The sequence below is a fragment of the Salmo salar genome, chromosome ssa14 (genome assembly GCF_905237065.1).
Source record: "Salmo salar chromosome ssa14, Ssal_v3.1, whole genome shotgun sequence".
Classification (NCBI taxonomy): Eukaryota; Metazoa; Chordata; class Actinopteri; order Salmoniformes; family Salmonidae; genus Salmo; species Salmo salar.
This window is the reverse complement of record NC_059455.1, coordinates 22,342,373-22,360,689: the sequence shown is the minus strand read 5'-3', so window position 1 is coordinate 22,360,689 and position 18,317 is coordinate 22,342,373. Positions and strand designations below refer to the sequence as shown.

The 18,317-nt window shown below is 42.5% G+C and overlaps 1 protein-coding gene across 7 annotated transcripts in view; it reads right to left on the bottom strand.

Annotated features, from left to right (window-relative positions):
* The window catches only part of LOC100380755 (astrotactin-1), a 305,222-nt gene that overhangs the window by 148,868 nt on the left and 138,037 nt on the right, over nt 1–18,317 (bottom strand). For all 7 annotated transcript variants that reach the window (XM_014140032.2, XM_014140031.2, XM_014140036.2 and 4 more), the window contains one exon: nt 7,154–7,304. In XM_014140032.2, coding sequence (XP_013995507.1) covers nt 7,154–7,304 — 151 coding nt within the window. The remainder of the gene's footprint in view (nt 1–7,153; nt 7,305–18,317) is intronic.

The window sequence follows — 18,317 nt, the reverse complement described above, 5'->3', positions numbered from 1 at the left end:
AATATGAATTGTAACTTCATCAGTTGTGTCAGACAGCTGCACTGAAAATCCACAATTCTCCTACATCAGGCCTTGTGGAGTTATCTGTATTTATGTAAGATTTCAGATTGTGGTTTATGCTCCCCCCCCATTTCATACATACACTAGGGCTGGGATTCAATCCGACTGCAGTCTGTCAACAATTAGGCTTTTAACGGCAATGTTTCAGTGTTCGCGAGGATCTGATTCATGGTAACACTGCATGTCAGCTCTGTACGACATGCAAAATGACCTTTAAAAGCCGTATTGTCTACAACCTGTGCGAGGGTTAAATCCCTTCCTAGATCATGATGACCCATCCCACCACTGACAACAGTGTAGAGGACAGGTACAGTACAGTACATTGCTTTTTGAAGCCTAACACATACGTTGTTATACCAAGAGGTCTGGTTGGCCCTCTTACGCAATTGTTTAACCATTGGGCTAATAGACGTGGTAGTTGATAAAGTATCAATGGCCAGTGAGGCACATGTAGTAACAGGAATACTTCGCCTCTCCCTGGACTCATTGTTATTGATTTGTTGCAGGGCTATGAGCACTATGACAACTGATTTATCACCTGTAATGTAAAGATCATGGTACATTGAATCTCCTAACTCATCTGTAGCAGAGACTCCTTAAATCACTGGGCCTCTTTGCAATCGATGGCAATGGGGAAGTGTGTTGGGTGTCAAAGGGATGTCAGAGAGGAATTAATGTATCGATAGTTCTTGCTTGTGAACCCCACGTCTCTCCTTATTGATTGCTGTAATAGGCCTCCGTTCAATGACATGCAGAAATACGACAACTCAGGAGCATTTCCCCAATGTCCAAAGAATGGTGATCATTAAAGACGTGCTTGCCTTATACTGTTTGAGGATTTTTCATACAGTAAGTTATCTATTGATAACAATGCAAATATTAAGTGTTCCACTTTAAGAACATTTTAGAAATTGACAATGCATGATTGAGTTAATCATACGATGTAAAATCCTTCAGATAATGTGACAAATGGCAAAAGTGTAAAAAGATCCATCCCTCCATGGTAGAAACATTAGATAATGTCAAGAAAAATTATTCTTTCATTTTAGATTTTTTAATTTTTATTCGCTCTCTTTTTTTGTGTTGCTTGGTCAAATAACAAACTCATGTTTCACCACAAAATAAACAACATCCTTTACCGGCAGTTTAACGGGCAATGAAGCCTTTTTCTACTTCTCCAGAGTCAAATGAACTCGTGGATACCATTTTATGTCTCTGTAACAGTGTAGGTTCTGTCCCTCTCTTTGCCCCAACCTGGGCTCGAACCAGGGACCCTTGCACACATCAACAACTGACACCCCACGAAGCATCGTTACCCATCGCGCCACAAAAGCCGCGGCCCTTACAACGCAAGGGGAAACCCTACTTCAAGTCTCAGAGCAAGTGACGTCACTGATTGAAACGCTATTAGCGCGCACCACCGCTAACTAACTAGCCATTTCACATCGGTTACACTCACCCCCCCTTTGACCTCCTCCTTTTTCCGCAGCAACCAATGATCCGGGTCAACAGCATCAATGTAACAGTGTAGGTTCCGTCCCCCTCTTCGCCCCAACCTGGGCTCGAACCAGGGACCCTTGCACACATCAACAACTGACACCCACGAAGCAACGTTACCCATCGCGCCACAAAAGCCACGGCCCTTGCAACACAAGGGGAAACCCTACTTCAAGTCTCAGAGCAAGTGACGTCACTGATTGAAACGCTATTAGCGCGCACCACCGCTATCTAACTAGCCATTTCACATCGGTTACATCTCTGCATCCAGTATGAAGGAAGTAAGAGGTCGTTTTGTGAGCCAATGTTAACTAGCATTAGTGCAATGACTGGAAGTCTATGGTATCTACTAGCATTCTCGCAGTTACCATAGACTTCCAGTCATTGTGGTAACACTAGATAGCAATTACGTTAACGCTAGTTAGCAACTTCCTTCAAACTGCACGCAGAGACATAAAAATGGTATCCACGTGTTCATCTCACTCTGGGGAAGTAGAAAAAGGAAGTATCCCTTTAAGGAAACGAGACAGTACTGTATATGATAGCACTGTACAGGCTTGTGAAGCTTTTGTATTTAGGCTGAATTAGAAAAACCCTTGAACCACTTTGCCTTTTAATCTTATTTTCTAATGGAGATACATTCCTCCTGCTTACTTCCAGCTTATGGGAATCAGCCATGTGGTATTGCTACTGTACATAGAAAGTTGGATAAGCTATGCTATTTCCAAATTCGGCAAATAGGCAGATTGGAGAAAGTGGACAATAGAGATTGAAACCTTATCCAGCCAGCAGAGTTTTCTACACTGGCAAGGAAGATAGATTTGGATTCAAATGTCATCATTGAGGTTATCAAGGCATATCAGGTAGAGTTACAAAATTATCCAGAGTGCAATGATATAATAGCCCCTTGGGAATATAATTTGAATTGTTGCAAACTTTGTAACAAGTGTACAGAGATTCTATAACGCTCTCCTCTAAATCAAACATATTGACACCACTACAGTAGTTACCAGTTCTTACCTTTTTAACAATGTCAGAACCAAAATCTGAACCAATTTCTTGGGGGGGGGGTTTGATTGTAAATATTTTTTACTAACATCTACCACGGTCCTAGCAAGTGTGAAAAGGTCATATTTCAGAGGTAGCTTTACAGTGGTGCATTAACATGCTCTGGCATCTGTCCACGGCTGCGGCTGTACATCAGATTTTTCCCAAAGAGGATGGAGTACCTTAAATCCACCCAGTGATCCTTAGAGGAAAACATCAGTAGTGGCAGGCTGCTGACCACCCGCTCCTCTTTAGGAGTATGCTCATAGAATACCTCAGCCAAGTATCGACTCAGCTCAGAACCGCTTAGTGCCCAAAATGTGATCCAAGACAGAACGAATTCATCTGAATGTGGACTAGGTCGATATACATCTGCTATGTCAACGTGACAAAGTGCATCAACTAGCAACACATGTGAAGCACGTTAAGCATGTTAAGGTGCTTGGCACAATTGAGCATTGTGTTAAATGTGAGGAATATCTATATATTTCTCTGGGGGGGAAAGTACATATGACTCCCAAACTGCACACCTCATTTTTAAAATGTACATTTGACAACATTGATGAAGTTCAGTAGAAGTGCAGGTCAGTAGTCCTGAAGCCACGTGATAAATTGTCTTCACCCATGGAATATCAAATTTAAAGGATGAGTGTCCATATAACAATTACAGAGTCAAATTGAGACATTGGGGAACTTTTACACCCTGGTCATACTCAGTGCAGGGAGTCTGTAAGTGTGTGATAGCAGTCCTAATGTCTGAATCATGTAAATACTAAGGTCTCCTCTGTAGGTACACATCTCACACCACAGGCTGACACGCTTTGTTTGGACAGGGCCCAATTTGTTCTGGTGGCAGGCAGGCTGGACAGACAGTCTCACGTTTCTCCTGTTCTAGCAGGAGGAGACAAGAGCTAATTAATCACATAATCATTTGGTGATTATTAGACTTTACTTCCAAACGACTGCACCCTCTCTCCCCAGGAGTGCCATACATCAGCCAGACAGAGGGGGTCAGGAGGCGTCGGCTCATGCTAGGAGAGATATTAAACACGACGAGACTGGCAGCATGGACTCAGACAAGGTGTTAATTTATAAGTGGAATCGGGGTCTGAGTCCCAGACAGTTACCAGTATGATTAGACGGACGAAAGTATAATGTATATAACTCGTCACAAGGTAATTACAAAACACCAAGATATCTATGCAACAGATGGCAGCATCCTGGATATCTTGCTGTAACAAGAGCGGATGCTTAGTAAGAACTAGTAGGACATAAAAAAAAGGCAAAGATGAATTCCTTATTGCGGATTTCAGTGCATGTTACCCATGATTTAAAGCTTGTAAATGTGTTTATGAATGGCATGTCCATATTAAACCTTAAATTACCATAAACCATAAATCCAGAGCTTCCGGTTGGTCTGGGTGAGACAAAAAATAATCTATATCACAATAATTGAAACGGTTCTGCCAAAACAGCATGAGGTATACTAGTAAATGTTTAGAAATAAATACCAACATGATGGATATCTATTATTATCGGTTGCTAAAAAGACGAGGGCTTTTGTTTCATTACTTAGAAAACAAATAAAAATGATTTGATGATTGAATGTATTTTGCAGTTGCATAAACTGGGGGAAAAGGTCTACAGTCGCTATTTCATAAAGCTTGGCTTGTTTAAAACTGCTGTCTACTTCAGAGCTCAACAGAGCTCCTGTCATCATTCAATTCTATATAAGAATTATTTCCATCGCATAAGTCTTTGATCTCTTGTTTGACCTCTGATATTGCAATACTCTCCGCTGTGTTTAAAAGTCAAACCTATTCAATATTTTGTCAGAAATCTATATATTTAGTCATGACTTTTAGATACTGGAAACCACTGATAGGTCAAAAGTCTTGTGCATCTCTACCGTATAGAGTGCAATGTCAGTGAGTGCACAGGCTGTTGGTTGTGAACTCTGTGACAGCTACATTCACCAAGGTCTGACCACCAGCACCATTAGGACAGAAGGCAAATGCTCTCAAACGGGCAATAAATTGTTTGCGTAATCTAACTGCTTGGCAAGGAAATACAATTTTGTTGTGCAGCAGGTTTGTGGCATTAACAAGACCTAAAGATACAAATGAGGTGATTTTATATGCATGTTTTTCTGAATTAACAGCAAGCCAAGTCAGGCCTAACAACCAGGAACCTTAATTGCAATGGTGCAGGAAATGGATGTATTTTCAGATTATGCTAGGGACCCCAGGCTATGAAGGAACACTACATTGATATCCAAGTATGGCCTCTGTGCTCAAATTGCAATTGTAACTGTGACAGATACAATTATGAATGTTTGTTGTTGATTAAAATAATTGTGTCTGCTCATATATAATTAACATTCAAGCGTGACATATAGTTTCCTGCACAAACATCTTGGTCAAAACTGGTTTAGACATTTCATACAGCCCACTGCTGAGTTTGAGAATGGGATTGGTCTTGGTAGCCATGTCAAACAAATGTTTTGAGACAATTCTGACCATTCTTATAACCAATGGATTTTGACAGCAAGTTTTGAAAAGTAACGCAAATGTGATATTATCAATACAGTGCAGACATTTGGAACTGAAAATGTGCCTTAGCTCTGGCATTGTTAATCTGAAAGCCAATCCTACTCATGCACCACATTCATTCTGATATCATGCAGTAGCCGTTTTTACTCATACCCATATACGGGTTGAAAATGGCAGATTTGGGCACTGATAAATGCCTAAATTGGATTGTAGTGGCTATACAGCAACATACTACGTCAGAGATCTGTCTCTGTCCTTCACAGCACTGTATGGATTTTGACTGACAGCCATTCTGAAATTGAGCACCTCGCGCGACAAGAAGTTGCCCTGAAACCTCCCGCTAATTGGGCAACTTTTGCAAATGAGTGAGGGAAATGCCGTCTCATATTTTGAAAGATGAGACGTTGAGGATTATAATAAATACCAATTTGATGTCATACAAGTAAGCCAAATGTGCACTTCACAATGTGCACTCCATTTCATAAAACCCATGTCATATACAGTGTCAATGTTTATGATCACTATGTTTGATGTACAGTTACAAGATGACATGGCGTCAAACCCTGGGTTGTTCTGAACAGAATGAGCCTGTTTGTCTGTTGTAAAGAGAATTCACCGTGGCACACGCACCTGAACGACTCCTTTCTATGCGCACCAAAATGATGATCTGTTTCCCTGAATTGCATTGTGAATGCCTAACACTGTAATATCGTGTTATAACTTTGCTAGTCATGTTGGCAATAGATGCCCAAATGATGTCCACCTGACCTAGATTGCAATTTATAATGGACTGTTATTAGATTGTGTAAAAAACAACAGTAATTGTGTGATTGCAGGGTTGTGTTCCAAACAAAATAACAAGTGTGCTTGCTCCAATTCCTCAACGGCACAGCAAGAAGAGCTCAAAAAACGACCTTATCGTTGGAGACTCTTCTTTGAGTCATAAAAGTGCATTGAAATTACTTAGGAACTAGGCGAGGCGTGTGGTCACTTAGATACACCAGTTAGTCCTCTCACTCAAACCCTTGCAATTTCTTAGTCTTATGTTGCAACTACCCCATATTTACCAGGAATATTCTTATCATGTAACTGAATGTACCCAGCATATTTTCAGATTTTGCTATCAACAAATGCAGTGAAATGTACAGTAAATTTAAAATGCACATAAAATAAACAGTGTAATGTTTGGATTCAGTCTTGTGTCAGGTGAACTGTTGTGTCATCACCTTTGGTCTGATAATTTCCCCATAATCTGCAAACTATTCTCGTTCAGCGACTCCTGTGGCGGGCTAGGAGCAGTGCACGCTGACACAGTCGCCAGCTGTACGGTGTTTCCTCCCACACATTGGTGCGGCTGGCTTCCGGGTTAAGTGGGCATTGTGTCACGAAGCAGTGCGGCTTGGTTGGGTTGTGTTTCGGAGGACGCACGGCTCTCGACCGTTGTTTCTCCCGAGTCCGTACGGGAGTTGCAGCGATGAGACAAGACTGTAACTACCAATTGGTTACCATAAAATTGGGGAGAAAAAGGGGTCAAATAAAAAATATATAAATATATATATTGGCAGAATATTGGGAAAATGTAAATCAAGAAATGATTAGCATTTGAGTAATATTTTATACTTTCGAAAAGTTTCTCTTTCAATCAAATGTTAGAGGGAGTCATCTGAGAAAGTAATCTGATCAGAAATGCTGGATCACAAACAGTACCTACCCAAGTACACCTTAAACTAATGTCTTGAGTGTATTGCAGTACTTGAACAGAAATTAACTCGCTTGACAGCCTGAGCTTTCGGATCAGGTGACAAATAATGTGTTGCAAAGAAGAGTGATACACTAACAAACAATTGGAGCACACCTTTTTAATAGGAAGTAGGAACCATAGGCAGATGTTGAATGTATTAAAACGTGCTTGGTTCATTTCATGGCCGCTAAGCAGAAATAAAGAAAGGCGGTTCTGAGAGGAGGACCATCCCCAGGCAGTACAGTGACTCACTCACCACACATCCACTGGAATCAAGCTTGCGGTCAGAGATGCAGCGGAAGTTTCGGCTACAACCACCGTTGTCCTTTGAGCAGTCACGCACCGGGCCAAACGAATCCAGTAAAACCTCCAGACTGTCAAACGATGAGGAGATCATCAGCTCTTCTCTGGCAAAATAAAACACAAACATAAACATTATAATCATCCCCCTCAGCACAGCACTAAATCATTACATTCCCTAGCAATCAAATGACTTATTGTCTGTTGATTGAAAATGGGTTCATTGTAGTCCTTCACAGAGATGAGAGAAAAGATCTTGCACTCTTTCAATTTTGCAGAAACTTGTTACATCACCAGATTAAGAGTGTGTGCCTAGCAATGAATGAACAGAGCCTGCGGGATTGTTTCTTTGACCTTGGCTTGCCCTCCGTATCCAAATGCATCTTTAATTTGTTCATTTTATGATGAAATTCATTCAGTCAGAGGCAGGGCAGCCACAACCTGAGATTCAAAGCAACCCTGCTTTACAAAGGTTCCTAAAACATGTTTCATAAAAAGCATGTTATTTACGGTATGTCCTTTATTGCTATAACCTTGCTCCAAGCCATCTGTTTTGTTTCTTATGTGAATATTTCAAAGACATGCAAGGTCAAATATTAGAGATCATCACATTGACATATGAATAAAAAAGTGTTGATGAAGAACAAAGCTTGGACATTCCATTCTTCTTTTCAAGATGCTAAATTACTATGCTACTGACGTGGAATATCTATGAGAAATGGAGTACTTTTATAATAACCCTGCCATGAACCTTGCCTAGGGGAAAGAAAGAATGGCCTCTCTTGTTTTGCAAATTGTATTTCTTTTCTCCCTCACCCACTCCCAGAACGCTTGCTCAGAGATTGCCTGAAACAAACATATTTGATATTTCATTAACTTTCAGAGTCACTGATTTTATCAAACTAGCCAATTTTATTTTATAATTGACTGTGGGTATTGTCTTCATACATTTATGGAGAACTAACTCAACAGGTCACAAAGATAATGATGTATTTGAAAGAATTATGGAGGGTTTAATTGTTATATTGAACTTAGGCTACCTTTATGATGCATTCATTATTTTGTATTAAGTACACAAAATAACTGTATGTGATCCCTCCCACAGTTCCATAATTCCCAGTCTGCATGTTTGATTGAATCCAGACTTTACATTTGTGGTATTCAATAGACATCACTGTACATTTTAACTTGAACACTTTCTTCATAGAAAGATGAGACCATTTACCCTAACCTTCAATTATAGATATGATTAACAAGAACATTTAAAGGCCCAGTGCAGTCAAAAATCTAATTTCCTTTGTTTTGTATCATATTGTACAACAGCTGATGAAACTTAAAGTGTCAAAGTGTGAAAACATTTGATCAGTGCTATTTCCTGACAGTTACAATCTACACACGATCTTCTAATCAGGATGTTTGCATGGGTGGGAGTTTCAGCTTTCCATGGTGACATCAACATTCAGTAAATTGGTTAATAGACCACTAACAAAGAGACATCCAAACTGCTCTGCTAACAGACAGTCCTAAAAAAATTCTTACTTGAAAAATATTTTTTTGTGTTAAAAGTGATTCTTGCCCATTTTAATGGAAATCAGTAAGCTACTTAACTGTTTCACAGAAAGTATTTGATATTGATATAAACAAGGTTGCATTGGGCCTTTAAGCAACAGGAAAGTCATATCTGCTAATAATTCAAAAAAGGCACAATGAAGAGGCATTCATTCAGGCCATTAGCCGTTGAAAAATACAGGCTGCCTAATTGCTTCTCTTTACCCTGTAATTTGCCTTCCATTATACTTTATGGGTGAGTCACAGTTTAAATGGAATGACACACTGTATGTTGTGAGGATTTTGATTCCAAGTCTGCAGATCACTCTACATATCCATTAATAGCTAGCTCTACATGGTTTAACTTTTATTTTGATGCACTGACCAACTGTTAAGTGTCTTCACTGACATTTTCTACCTCTCCCAGTCTGAGTCTGTAATACCAACATGTTTCAAGCAGACCACCATAGTCCCTGTGCCCAAGAACACTAAGGTAACCTGCCTAAATGACTACCAACCCCTGGCACTCACGTCTGTAGCCATGAAATACTTTAAAAGGCTGGTCATGGCTCACATCAACACCACTATCCCAGAATCCCTAGACCCACTCCAATTTGCATACCACACCAACAGATCCACAGATTATGCAATCTCTATTGCACTCCACACTGCCCTTTCACACCTGGACAAAAGGAACACATATGTGAGAATGTTATTCATTGACTACAGCTCAGTGTTCAACACCATCGTGCCCTCAAAGCTCATCACTAAGCTAAGGACCCTGGGACTAAACACCTCCCTCTCAAACTGGATCCTGGACTTTCAGACAGGCGGCCCCCAGGTGGTAAGGGTAGGTAACAACACATCCGCCATGCTGATCCTCAACACGGGGGCCCCTCAGGGGTGTGTGCTCAGTCCCCTCCTGTACTCCCTGTTCACTCATAACTCCAACACCATCATTACGTTTGCCGATGACACAACAGTGGTAGGCCTGATCACCGACAACGATGAGACAGTCTATAGGGAGGAGATCAGAGACCTGACCGTGTGGTGCAAGGACAACAACCTCTACCTTAACCTGATCAAGACAAAGGAGATGATTGTGGACTACAGGAAAAGGAGGACCGAGCACGCCCCCATTCTCATCGACGGGGCTGTAGTGGAGCAGGTTGAGACCTTCAACTTCCTTGGCGTCCACATCACCAACAAACTAACATGGTCCAAGCACACCAAGACAAAAGATTTGGCATGGGTCCTCAGATCCTCAAAAGGTTCCACAGCTGCACCATCGAGAGCATCCTGACGGGTTACATCACTGCCTGGTATGGCAACTGCTCGGCCTCCGACCACAAGACACTACAGAGGGTAGTGTGTATGGCCCAGTACATCACTGGTGTCAAGCTTCCTGCCATTCAGGACCTCGATACAAGGCGGTGTCAACAACTCCAGTCACCCTAGTCATAGACTGTTCTCTCTGCTACTGCACGGCAAGCGGTACCGGAGTGCCAAGTCTAGGTCCAAGAGGCTTCTAAACAGCTTCTACCCCCAAGCCATAAGACTCCCAAATAGCTAATCAAATGGCTACCCAGACTATTTGCATTGCCCCCCCGCCTACATGTACATATTACCTCAATTACCTCGACACCGGTGCCCCCGCACATTGACTCTGTACTGGTACCCCCTGTATATAGCCCCGCTATTGCTGTTTACTGCTGCTCTTTACTATTTGTTATTCTTATCTCTTACTTTTGGGGGGATATTTTCTTAAAACTGCATTGTTGGTTAAAGGCTTGTAAGAAAGCATTTCACTGTAAGGTATACCTACACCTGTTGTATTCGACGCATGTGACAAATACAATTTGATTTTATTTGAGTCAATGCTGAGACCAATGTCTCTTTTCCAGGTGAGCCCTGTTTAGCACAACAATCAGTGGCAACCTGTCATTCAGGGCCCTGTCATTGAGCCCCACCTGTTAAGCAAAAAAAATCTAATAGCAATTGGCCTGTTTTTATTTTGTCATTAATTCGCATCACATATCAGTTTGCAAACAATAATAATACAAATATCCTTGAGTTAATAAAGCCACATACAAACATGGTCTCTTTCTTCAGTAAGGCAGCTCCAAAATGCAGGTGTTTCAGCCTAGCTCAGTGCTTTCTGGTGGAAAGGCAGACTGTGAATATACAGAGCATAGGCATTGGTAATCTTCTCTAGTTGCACCGTGATTGGCTCAGTGTTCTGCCGCTCATGAGGACACTACGTCGCCACAGAATCTACAGGGAGAGCTAGGCAGTTCAAGCCCCCTTGGGTGCTGCCATAGATTTACATAAAAAGTACCCATCCAAGGAGACTCAAGGTCATTGGCCACAGATAAAATGATGTCAAATCAGGTTATATCTACCATAGCTTTGATTGGACTGATCATGTAAACATCATACTTTCAAAATCTTAACTAGCAAGCTAGCTAGCTAGTCAAGTAGTCATAATGAATCCCGTCGACAATCTACTGGCAAATCCTTTTCAATCCTTGTCCTGTGTAGAGCAATTATAGATAAAATGTATGGGTGCTCCTTGGCCATTGGACGTAAACATTACACAACAAGTCGGAAAATCACAAATTCAACAATGAGTGGTTTGGAAGGAATCAGTGGCTAACTGCAAGCGTCGCAAAGCAATCACTATTTTGCTTCCCCTGCCTGCTATTCGGTGGAGAGGGTGTGTGGTCCAGGTCTGGGTTTAGGGATTTAAAACATCTGTCTGAAAGGGTCTCTTGTACAAGCATAAAAGGATAAACATTCACACGCAACACCATGGGCCAGAAAAGGTAGAATTGGCCATGCTGTCAATCCAGTATGACTTCTGCTGCGTTCAAAACAACTGGAAACTCGGAATTGGAAAATCTCAGACTTCAGTGCTTTCAACTGGAAACTGAAAAAAACGAGCTTCGACAGGGAAAATAAGTTTTGAACGGTCATCCAACTCGGAATTTGAAGTCGGCAACTCGGGTCTCTTTCTAGAGCTCGACTGAAGTTCACTGACGTCAGGAATTGACCTCGCTTTTTTTCTTCGATTTCCCAGTTGTCTTGAACGCATCATATGTCAGGAGAATGCCAGACTTTGATGACAAAGGTTGCCCACAAGAAGGACCGCCGCGCAACCCGCGCCATATGGAGCTGGTCCCCTCTTTGCTGCTTGATAACAGCCTCCACTCTTCTGGGAAGGTTTTCACTAGAATTTGGAACATTGTGGCGGGGACTTGCTTCCATTCAGCTACACGAGCATTACTGAGGTCGGCCACTGATGTTGGGCGATTAGGCCTGGCTTGCAGCATGCATTCCTATTCATCCCAAAGGTGTTCAATGGGGTTGAGATCAGGGCTCTGTGCAGGCCAGTCAAGTTCTTCCACACCGATCTCGACAAACCATTTCTGTATGGACCTCGCTTTGTGCATGGGGGCATTGTCATTCTGAAACAGGAAAGGGCCTTCCCCAAACTGTTGCCACAAACTTGGAAGCACAGAACGTCATTACATGCTGTAGCATTAAGATTTCCCTTCACTGGAGCTAAGGGGCCTAACCCGAACCATGAAAAACACCCCCACACCATTATTCCTCCTCCACCAAACTTTACAGTAGGCATTATGCATTCAGGCAGGTAGTGTAAAGAAAGAAAGTATTTGATCCCCTGCTGATTTTGTATGTTTGCCCACTGACAAAGAAATGATCAGTCTATAATTTTAATGGTAAGTTTATTTGAACAGTGAGAGACAGAATAACAACAAAAAAATCCAGAAAAACGCATGTCAAAAATGTTATAAATTGATTTGCATTTTAATGAGGGAAATAAGTATTTGACCCCTCTGCAAAACTTGACTTAGTACTTGGTGGCAAAACCCTTGTTGGCAATCACAGGGGTCAGACGTTTCTTGTAGTTGGCCACCAGGTTTGCACACACCTCAAGAGGGATTTTGTCCCACTCCTCTTTGCAGATCTTCTCCAAGTCATTAACCTGTTATGGCTAGGGGGCAGTATTTTCACGGCTGGATAAAAAACGTACCCGATTTAATCTGGTTACTACTCCTGCCCAGTAACTAGAATATGCATATAATTATTGGCTTTGGATAGAAAACACTCCAAAGTTTCTAAAACTGTTTGAATGGTGTCTGTGAGTATAACAGAACTCAAATGGCAGGTCAAAACCTGAGAGATTCCTTTACAGGAAGTGGCCTGTCTGACCATTTCTTGAACTTCTTTGCCATCTCTATCTTTTACAAAGGATCTCTGCTCTAACGTGACACTTCCTACGTCTTCCATGGGCGCTCAGAGCCCGGAAAAAACCTGAATGTCGTCATCCCAGCCCCAGGCTGAAACACATTATCGCCTTTCTCAAGTGGCCGATCAAGGGACTGTGGGCTTAGGCACGTGCCCTGGCCGCCCCCGTCTTTGTGATTTTTCCTCTGTTTGCCGAAAAGGAGATTCCCGGTCGGAATATTATCGCTTTTTTACGAGATAAATTGCATAAAAATTGATTTTAAACAGCGGTTGACATGCTTCGAAGTACGGTAATGGAATATTTAGAATTTTTTTGTCACGAATTGCGCCATGCGCACGACCCTGATTTACCATTTCAGATAGTGTCTGGGACGCACGAACAAAACGCCGCTATTCGGATATAACGATGGATTATTTTGGACCAAACCAACATTTGTTATTGAAGTAGCAGTCCTGGGAGTGCATTCTGACGAAGACAACAAAAGGTAATCAAACTTTTATAATAGTAAATCTGATTTTGGTGAAGGCTAAACTTGCCGGGTGTCTAAATAGCTAGCCCGTGATGGCTGGGCTATGTACTTAGAATATTGCAAAATGTGCTTTCACCAAAAAGCTATTTTAAAATCGGACATATCGAGTGCATAGAGGAGTTCTGTATCTATAATTCTTAAAATAATTATTATGCTTTTTGTGAACGTTTATCGTGAGTAATTTAGTAAATTGTTAGCAAATTCCCCGGAAGTTTGCGGGGGGGTATGCTAGTTCTGAACGTCACATGCTAATGTAAAAAGCCGTTTTTTGATATAAATATGAACTTGATTGAACAAAACATGCATGTATTGTATAACATAATGTCCTAGGTGTGTCATCTGATGAAGATCATCAAAGGTTAGTGCTGCATTTAGCTGTCTTCTGGGTTTTTGTGACATTATATGCTAGCTTGAAAAATGGGTGTCTGATTATTTCTGGCTTGGTACTCTGCTGACAATCTAATGTTTTGCTTTCGCTGTAAAGCCTTTTTGAAATCGGACAGTGTGGTTAGATAAAGGAGAGTCTTGTCTTTAAAATGCTGTGAAATAGTCATATGTTTTTGTATTTTTGAGGAATTTGTCATTCGCGCCACGCCTATCATTGGATATGGGAGCAGGTGTTCCGCTAGCGGAACGTCTAGATGTATGAGGTTAAGGTTTCGAGGCTGGCGTTTGGCAACTCGAACCTTCAGCTCCCTCCACAGATTTTCTATGGGATTAAGGTCTGGAGACTGGCTAGGCCACTCCAGGACCTTAATGTGCTTCTTCTTGAGCCACTCCTTTGTTGCCTTGGCCGTGTGTTTTGGGTCATTGTCATGCTGGAATACCCATCCACGACCCATTTTCAATGCCCGGGCTGAGGGAAGGAGGTTCTCACCCAAGATTTGACGGTACATGGCCCCGTCCATCGTCCCTTTGATGCGGTGAAGTTGTCCTGTCCCCTTAGCAGAAAAACAACCCCAAAGCATAACGTTTCCACCTCCATGTTTGACGGTGGGGATGGTATTCTTGGGGTCATAGGCAGCATTCCTCCTCCTCCAAACACGGCGAGTTGAGTTGATGCCAAAGAGCTCCATTTTGGTCTCATCTGACCACAACACTTTCACCCAGTTGTCCTCTGAATCATTCAGATGTTCATTGGCAAACTTCAGACGGGCATGTATATGTGCTTTCTTGAGCAGGGGGACCTTGTGGGCGCTGCAGGATTTCAGTCCTTCATGGCAAAGTGTGTTACCAATTGTTTTCTTGGTGACTATGGTCCCAGCTGCCTTGAGATCATTGACAAGATCCTCCCGTGTAGTTCTGGGCTGATTCCTCACCGTTCTCATGATCATTGCAACTCCACGAGGTGAGATCTTGCATGGAGCCCCAGGCCGAGAGGAGATTGACAGTTCTTTTGTGTTTCTTCCATTTGCGAAAAATCGCACCAACTGTCGTCACCTCACCAAGCTGCTTGGCGATAGTCTTGTAGCCCATTCCAGCCTTCTATAGATCTAAAATCTTGTCCCTGACATCCTTGGAGAGCTCTTTGGTCTTGGCCATGGTGGAGAGTTTGGAATCTGATTGATTGATTGCTTCTGTGGACAGGTGTCTTTTGTACAGGTAACAATCTGAGATTAGGAGCACTCCCTTTAAGAGTGTGCCCCTAATCTCAGCTCGTTACCTGTATAAAAGACACCTGGGAGCCCAGAAATCTTTCTGATTGAGAGGGGGTCAAATACTTATTTCCCTCATTAAAATGCAAATCAATTTATAACATTTTTGACATGCGTTTTTCTGGATTTTTTTGTTGTTATTCCGTCTCTCACTGTTCAAATACACCTACCATTAAAATTATAGACTGATAATTTCTTTGTCAGTGGGCAAACGTACAAAATCAGCAGGGGATCAAATACTTTTTTCCCTCACTGTATACTGTAGCTAAGAAAGTAATACTAAGAGTATGTTGTGTAGTAAGCTGTTAATAGCCCATGTGTCTCAAGGTCTATCTCATTAGTATCTTATTCATAATTTTTGAGAATATTGTATTACAATTAGCTCATGTGCTTTTCTTCATGAGGAGGGGATACTATATAATGTTGTTGGGTCCATAACCATGTTTGCCAGTGAAAGTCTCTTACCATTCTAATATTTTTTTTCTACAAAAGGTTCAGTAATAGACCCATGTAATTCCAGTTGATATTGCAAGGGTTGTTTTGTCTGCGAAATGCGTTGTCAGTGCATTGGAATTTTGTCTATAAAAGTGGATGCTCGTGATTACATTTTCCATCCCTTTTAGACCACATAGGCCTAAAATACTTCAATTGGTAGGCTAACTCTCCCTCTCTCTCTCTCTCTCTCTCTCTCTCTCTCTCTCTCTCTCTCTCTCTCTCTCTGTGGTAACTTAAAGAAGAGTAAAGTTAAGGCCTCGACATCTTGCTGAATTTATCTGAACATCTGAATTTCTGTCTGTCCATTTTCAAAGCTGAACAAATAGGCCTACCACGTAAGTGTTAATGATATAAGAACAAACATTATGAATTTACTGTTTGCGCATGGTTCAAAATTCAAAATGTGTAATTCTTCTCGACTTACACAAATCCACAAGGAGTCAGTAGAAACCATATTTGTTTAAGCAAGTCAGCCATATCAGATATTATTTTTTAAAAAGGAGGTAAATGCAGCTGAATGAACTGTTTCGCTGCCAGATGAGGCCCTGCTGATAGCCAGGTGTAGCGGTGGTAAGGATTCACTCCATGGTGCTGAAAGGAAAGCCCCGCGTCAGGACAGCTTTATGTAGGCCCTAACAGTTTGTGGGCACCGTTGGTCACCATTTTAGTGCAATCAACGTATTGTTTAGTGTTTTGTTGCATAGCGACTTTGCTGGCATGCATCTAAAAAAAATTGGTTGAGTTTGCCCCACCATGATTTACATGCTAAAATCGCTACAGATAACAATACACATCAAAATACAATATACACGTTAAACTACACAACGTGCCACAGAATGCTGCAGCAGCCCGCAAGGTGTGCCACAGAATGACGCAACTTTTAAAGGAGGAACCACTGTACACATAAAAATACATGTTATTATACACAAAATGACATGAAAAGTAAAATACACTCATAAAAAACATACACATTCTTCAGTAAAACTAACAAAACTTTCCTCTTATTTCTGTTGCTAAATAGCAGGTATTACCAAACCGGGGAACGCGTACCACAATGCCGTCGGGGGTACGCCCGAAAGAAATGTGATTCACATTTTTTGAATAGTTTTTTCTTCACATTTTCAAACAGTACATTTATATTGTCCAACGGGGCTATACATTTGGGTGAGATTTTTTTTCTCGCTGGCACATCCTGACCAGTAAAGGGGTCATTTTGTTATTATAGTATGGTCAGGACGTGGCAGGGATGTGTTTGATTTATGTGTCTTGGGTTTTTGGGTAATGTTCTATGTTGTCTATTTCTATGTTTGAATGTCTATTTAGTGTATTTCTATGTTCAGGTTTGGTTTGGCCTTCAATTGGAAGCAGCTGTTCTTCGTTGCTTCTAATTGGCGGTCATATTTAAGTAGGAGGTTTTTGTCACTGTGTTTGTGGGTAGTTCTTTTCTGTATAGCTGGTAAGCCTTATAGAACTGTTTCGTCATTGTTTGTTATTTTTGTTAAGTGTTAATGTTTATCTAAATAAAATAAGGAAGATGAGCACGATACCCGCTGCGCCTTGGTCCACTTTTTACGACGCACCTGACAGAACTACCCACCAAACCAGGACCAAGCAGCGGGGATTGGAGCACCAGGGAGAGGGATGGACTTGGAGTGATGAACGACAATTCTGGGAGGCCAAACTAAGGGAGCTAGAGGAGACCAGGAGGCATCCCCGACCTGAGCCAACTCCCCGTGCTTATTACAGGGAGCGACGGATCAAGAAAGCACCGAGCTATGCGGAAATGCGCACTATATTGCCCAGAAGCATTAAAGCTATATGGAGCACTCAGCCAGGAAGGGTTGTGCAGGCTGTACACTCCAGACCTCCAGTGAGTCTCCAGGGTCCATTTTACCCTGTTCCTGCTCCTCGCACTAGCCTTGAGGTGCGTGTCACCAGTCTGGCGCCTCCAAAGCCAGCCCAACGCACCAGGCCTTTAGTGCGCCTGCCCAGTCCAGTACGTCCTGTTCCTGCTCCTCGCACTAGCCCTGTGGTGCGCGTCCCTAGTCTGGAGCCTCCAAAGCCAGCCCCACGCACCAGGCCTTTAGTGTGCCTGCCCAGTCCAGTACGTCCTGTTCCTGCTCCTCGCACTAGCCCTGAGGTGCGTATCACTAGTCTGGCGCCTCCAAAGGCAGCCCCACGCATCAGGCCTCTAGTGCGCCAGCCCAGTCCAGTACGTTCTGTTCCTGCTCCCCGCACTCACCCTCCAGTGTGCCTCCATAACCCGGTACAGCCAGTGCCTGCTGTGAGCACTCTACCATTAGTACGTCCTGTTCCTGTTCCCCGCACTCACCCTCTAGTGCACCTCCATAACCCGGTACAGCCAGTGCCTGCTATGAGCACCTGCCCGCCAGTCCGGCGCTGCCAGAGTCGCCCGCCAGGGCCAGAACCAGAGCCACCTCCATAGGGGGGAGTTTGGGGAAGGGTGTTTGCACAGGAACCGTCAGTGACGGTGGCCACCCTCCCTTTAGTTTTTTAGTTTTTTGTTGTGGGTTATTGTTGGGGTCTTTTGGTTAAGGTGCGTTCGGGGTCTGCACCTTTGGGGGGGGGGGGGGGGGTACTGTCACGTCCTGACCAGTAA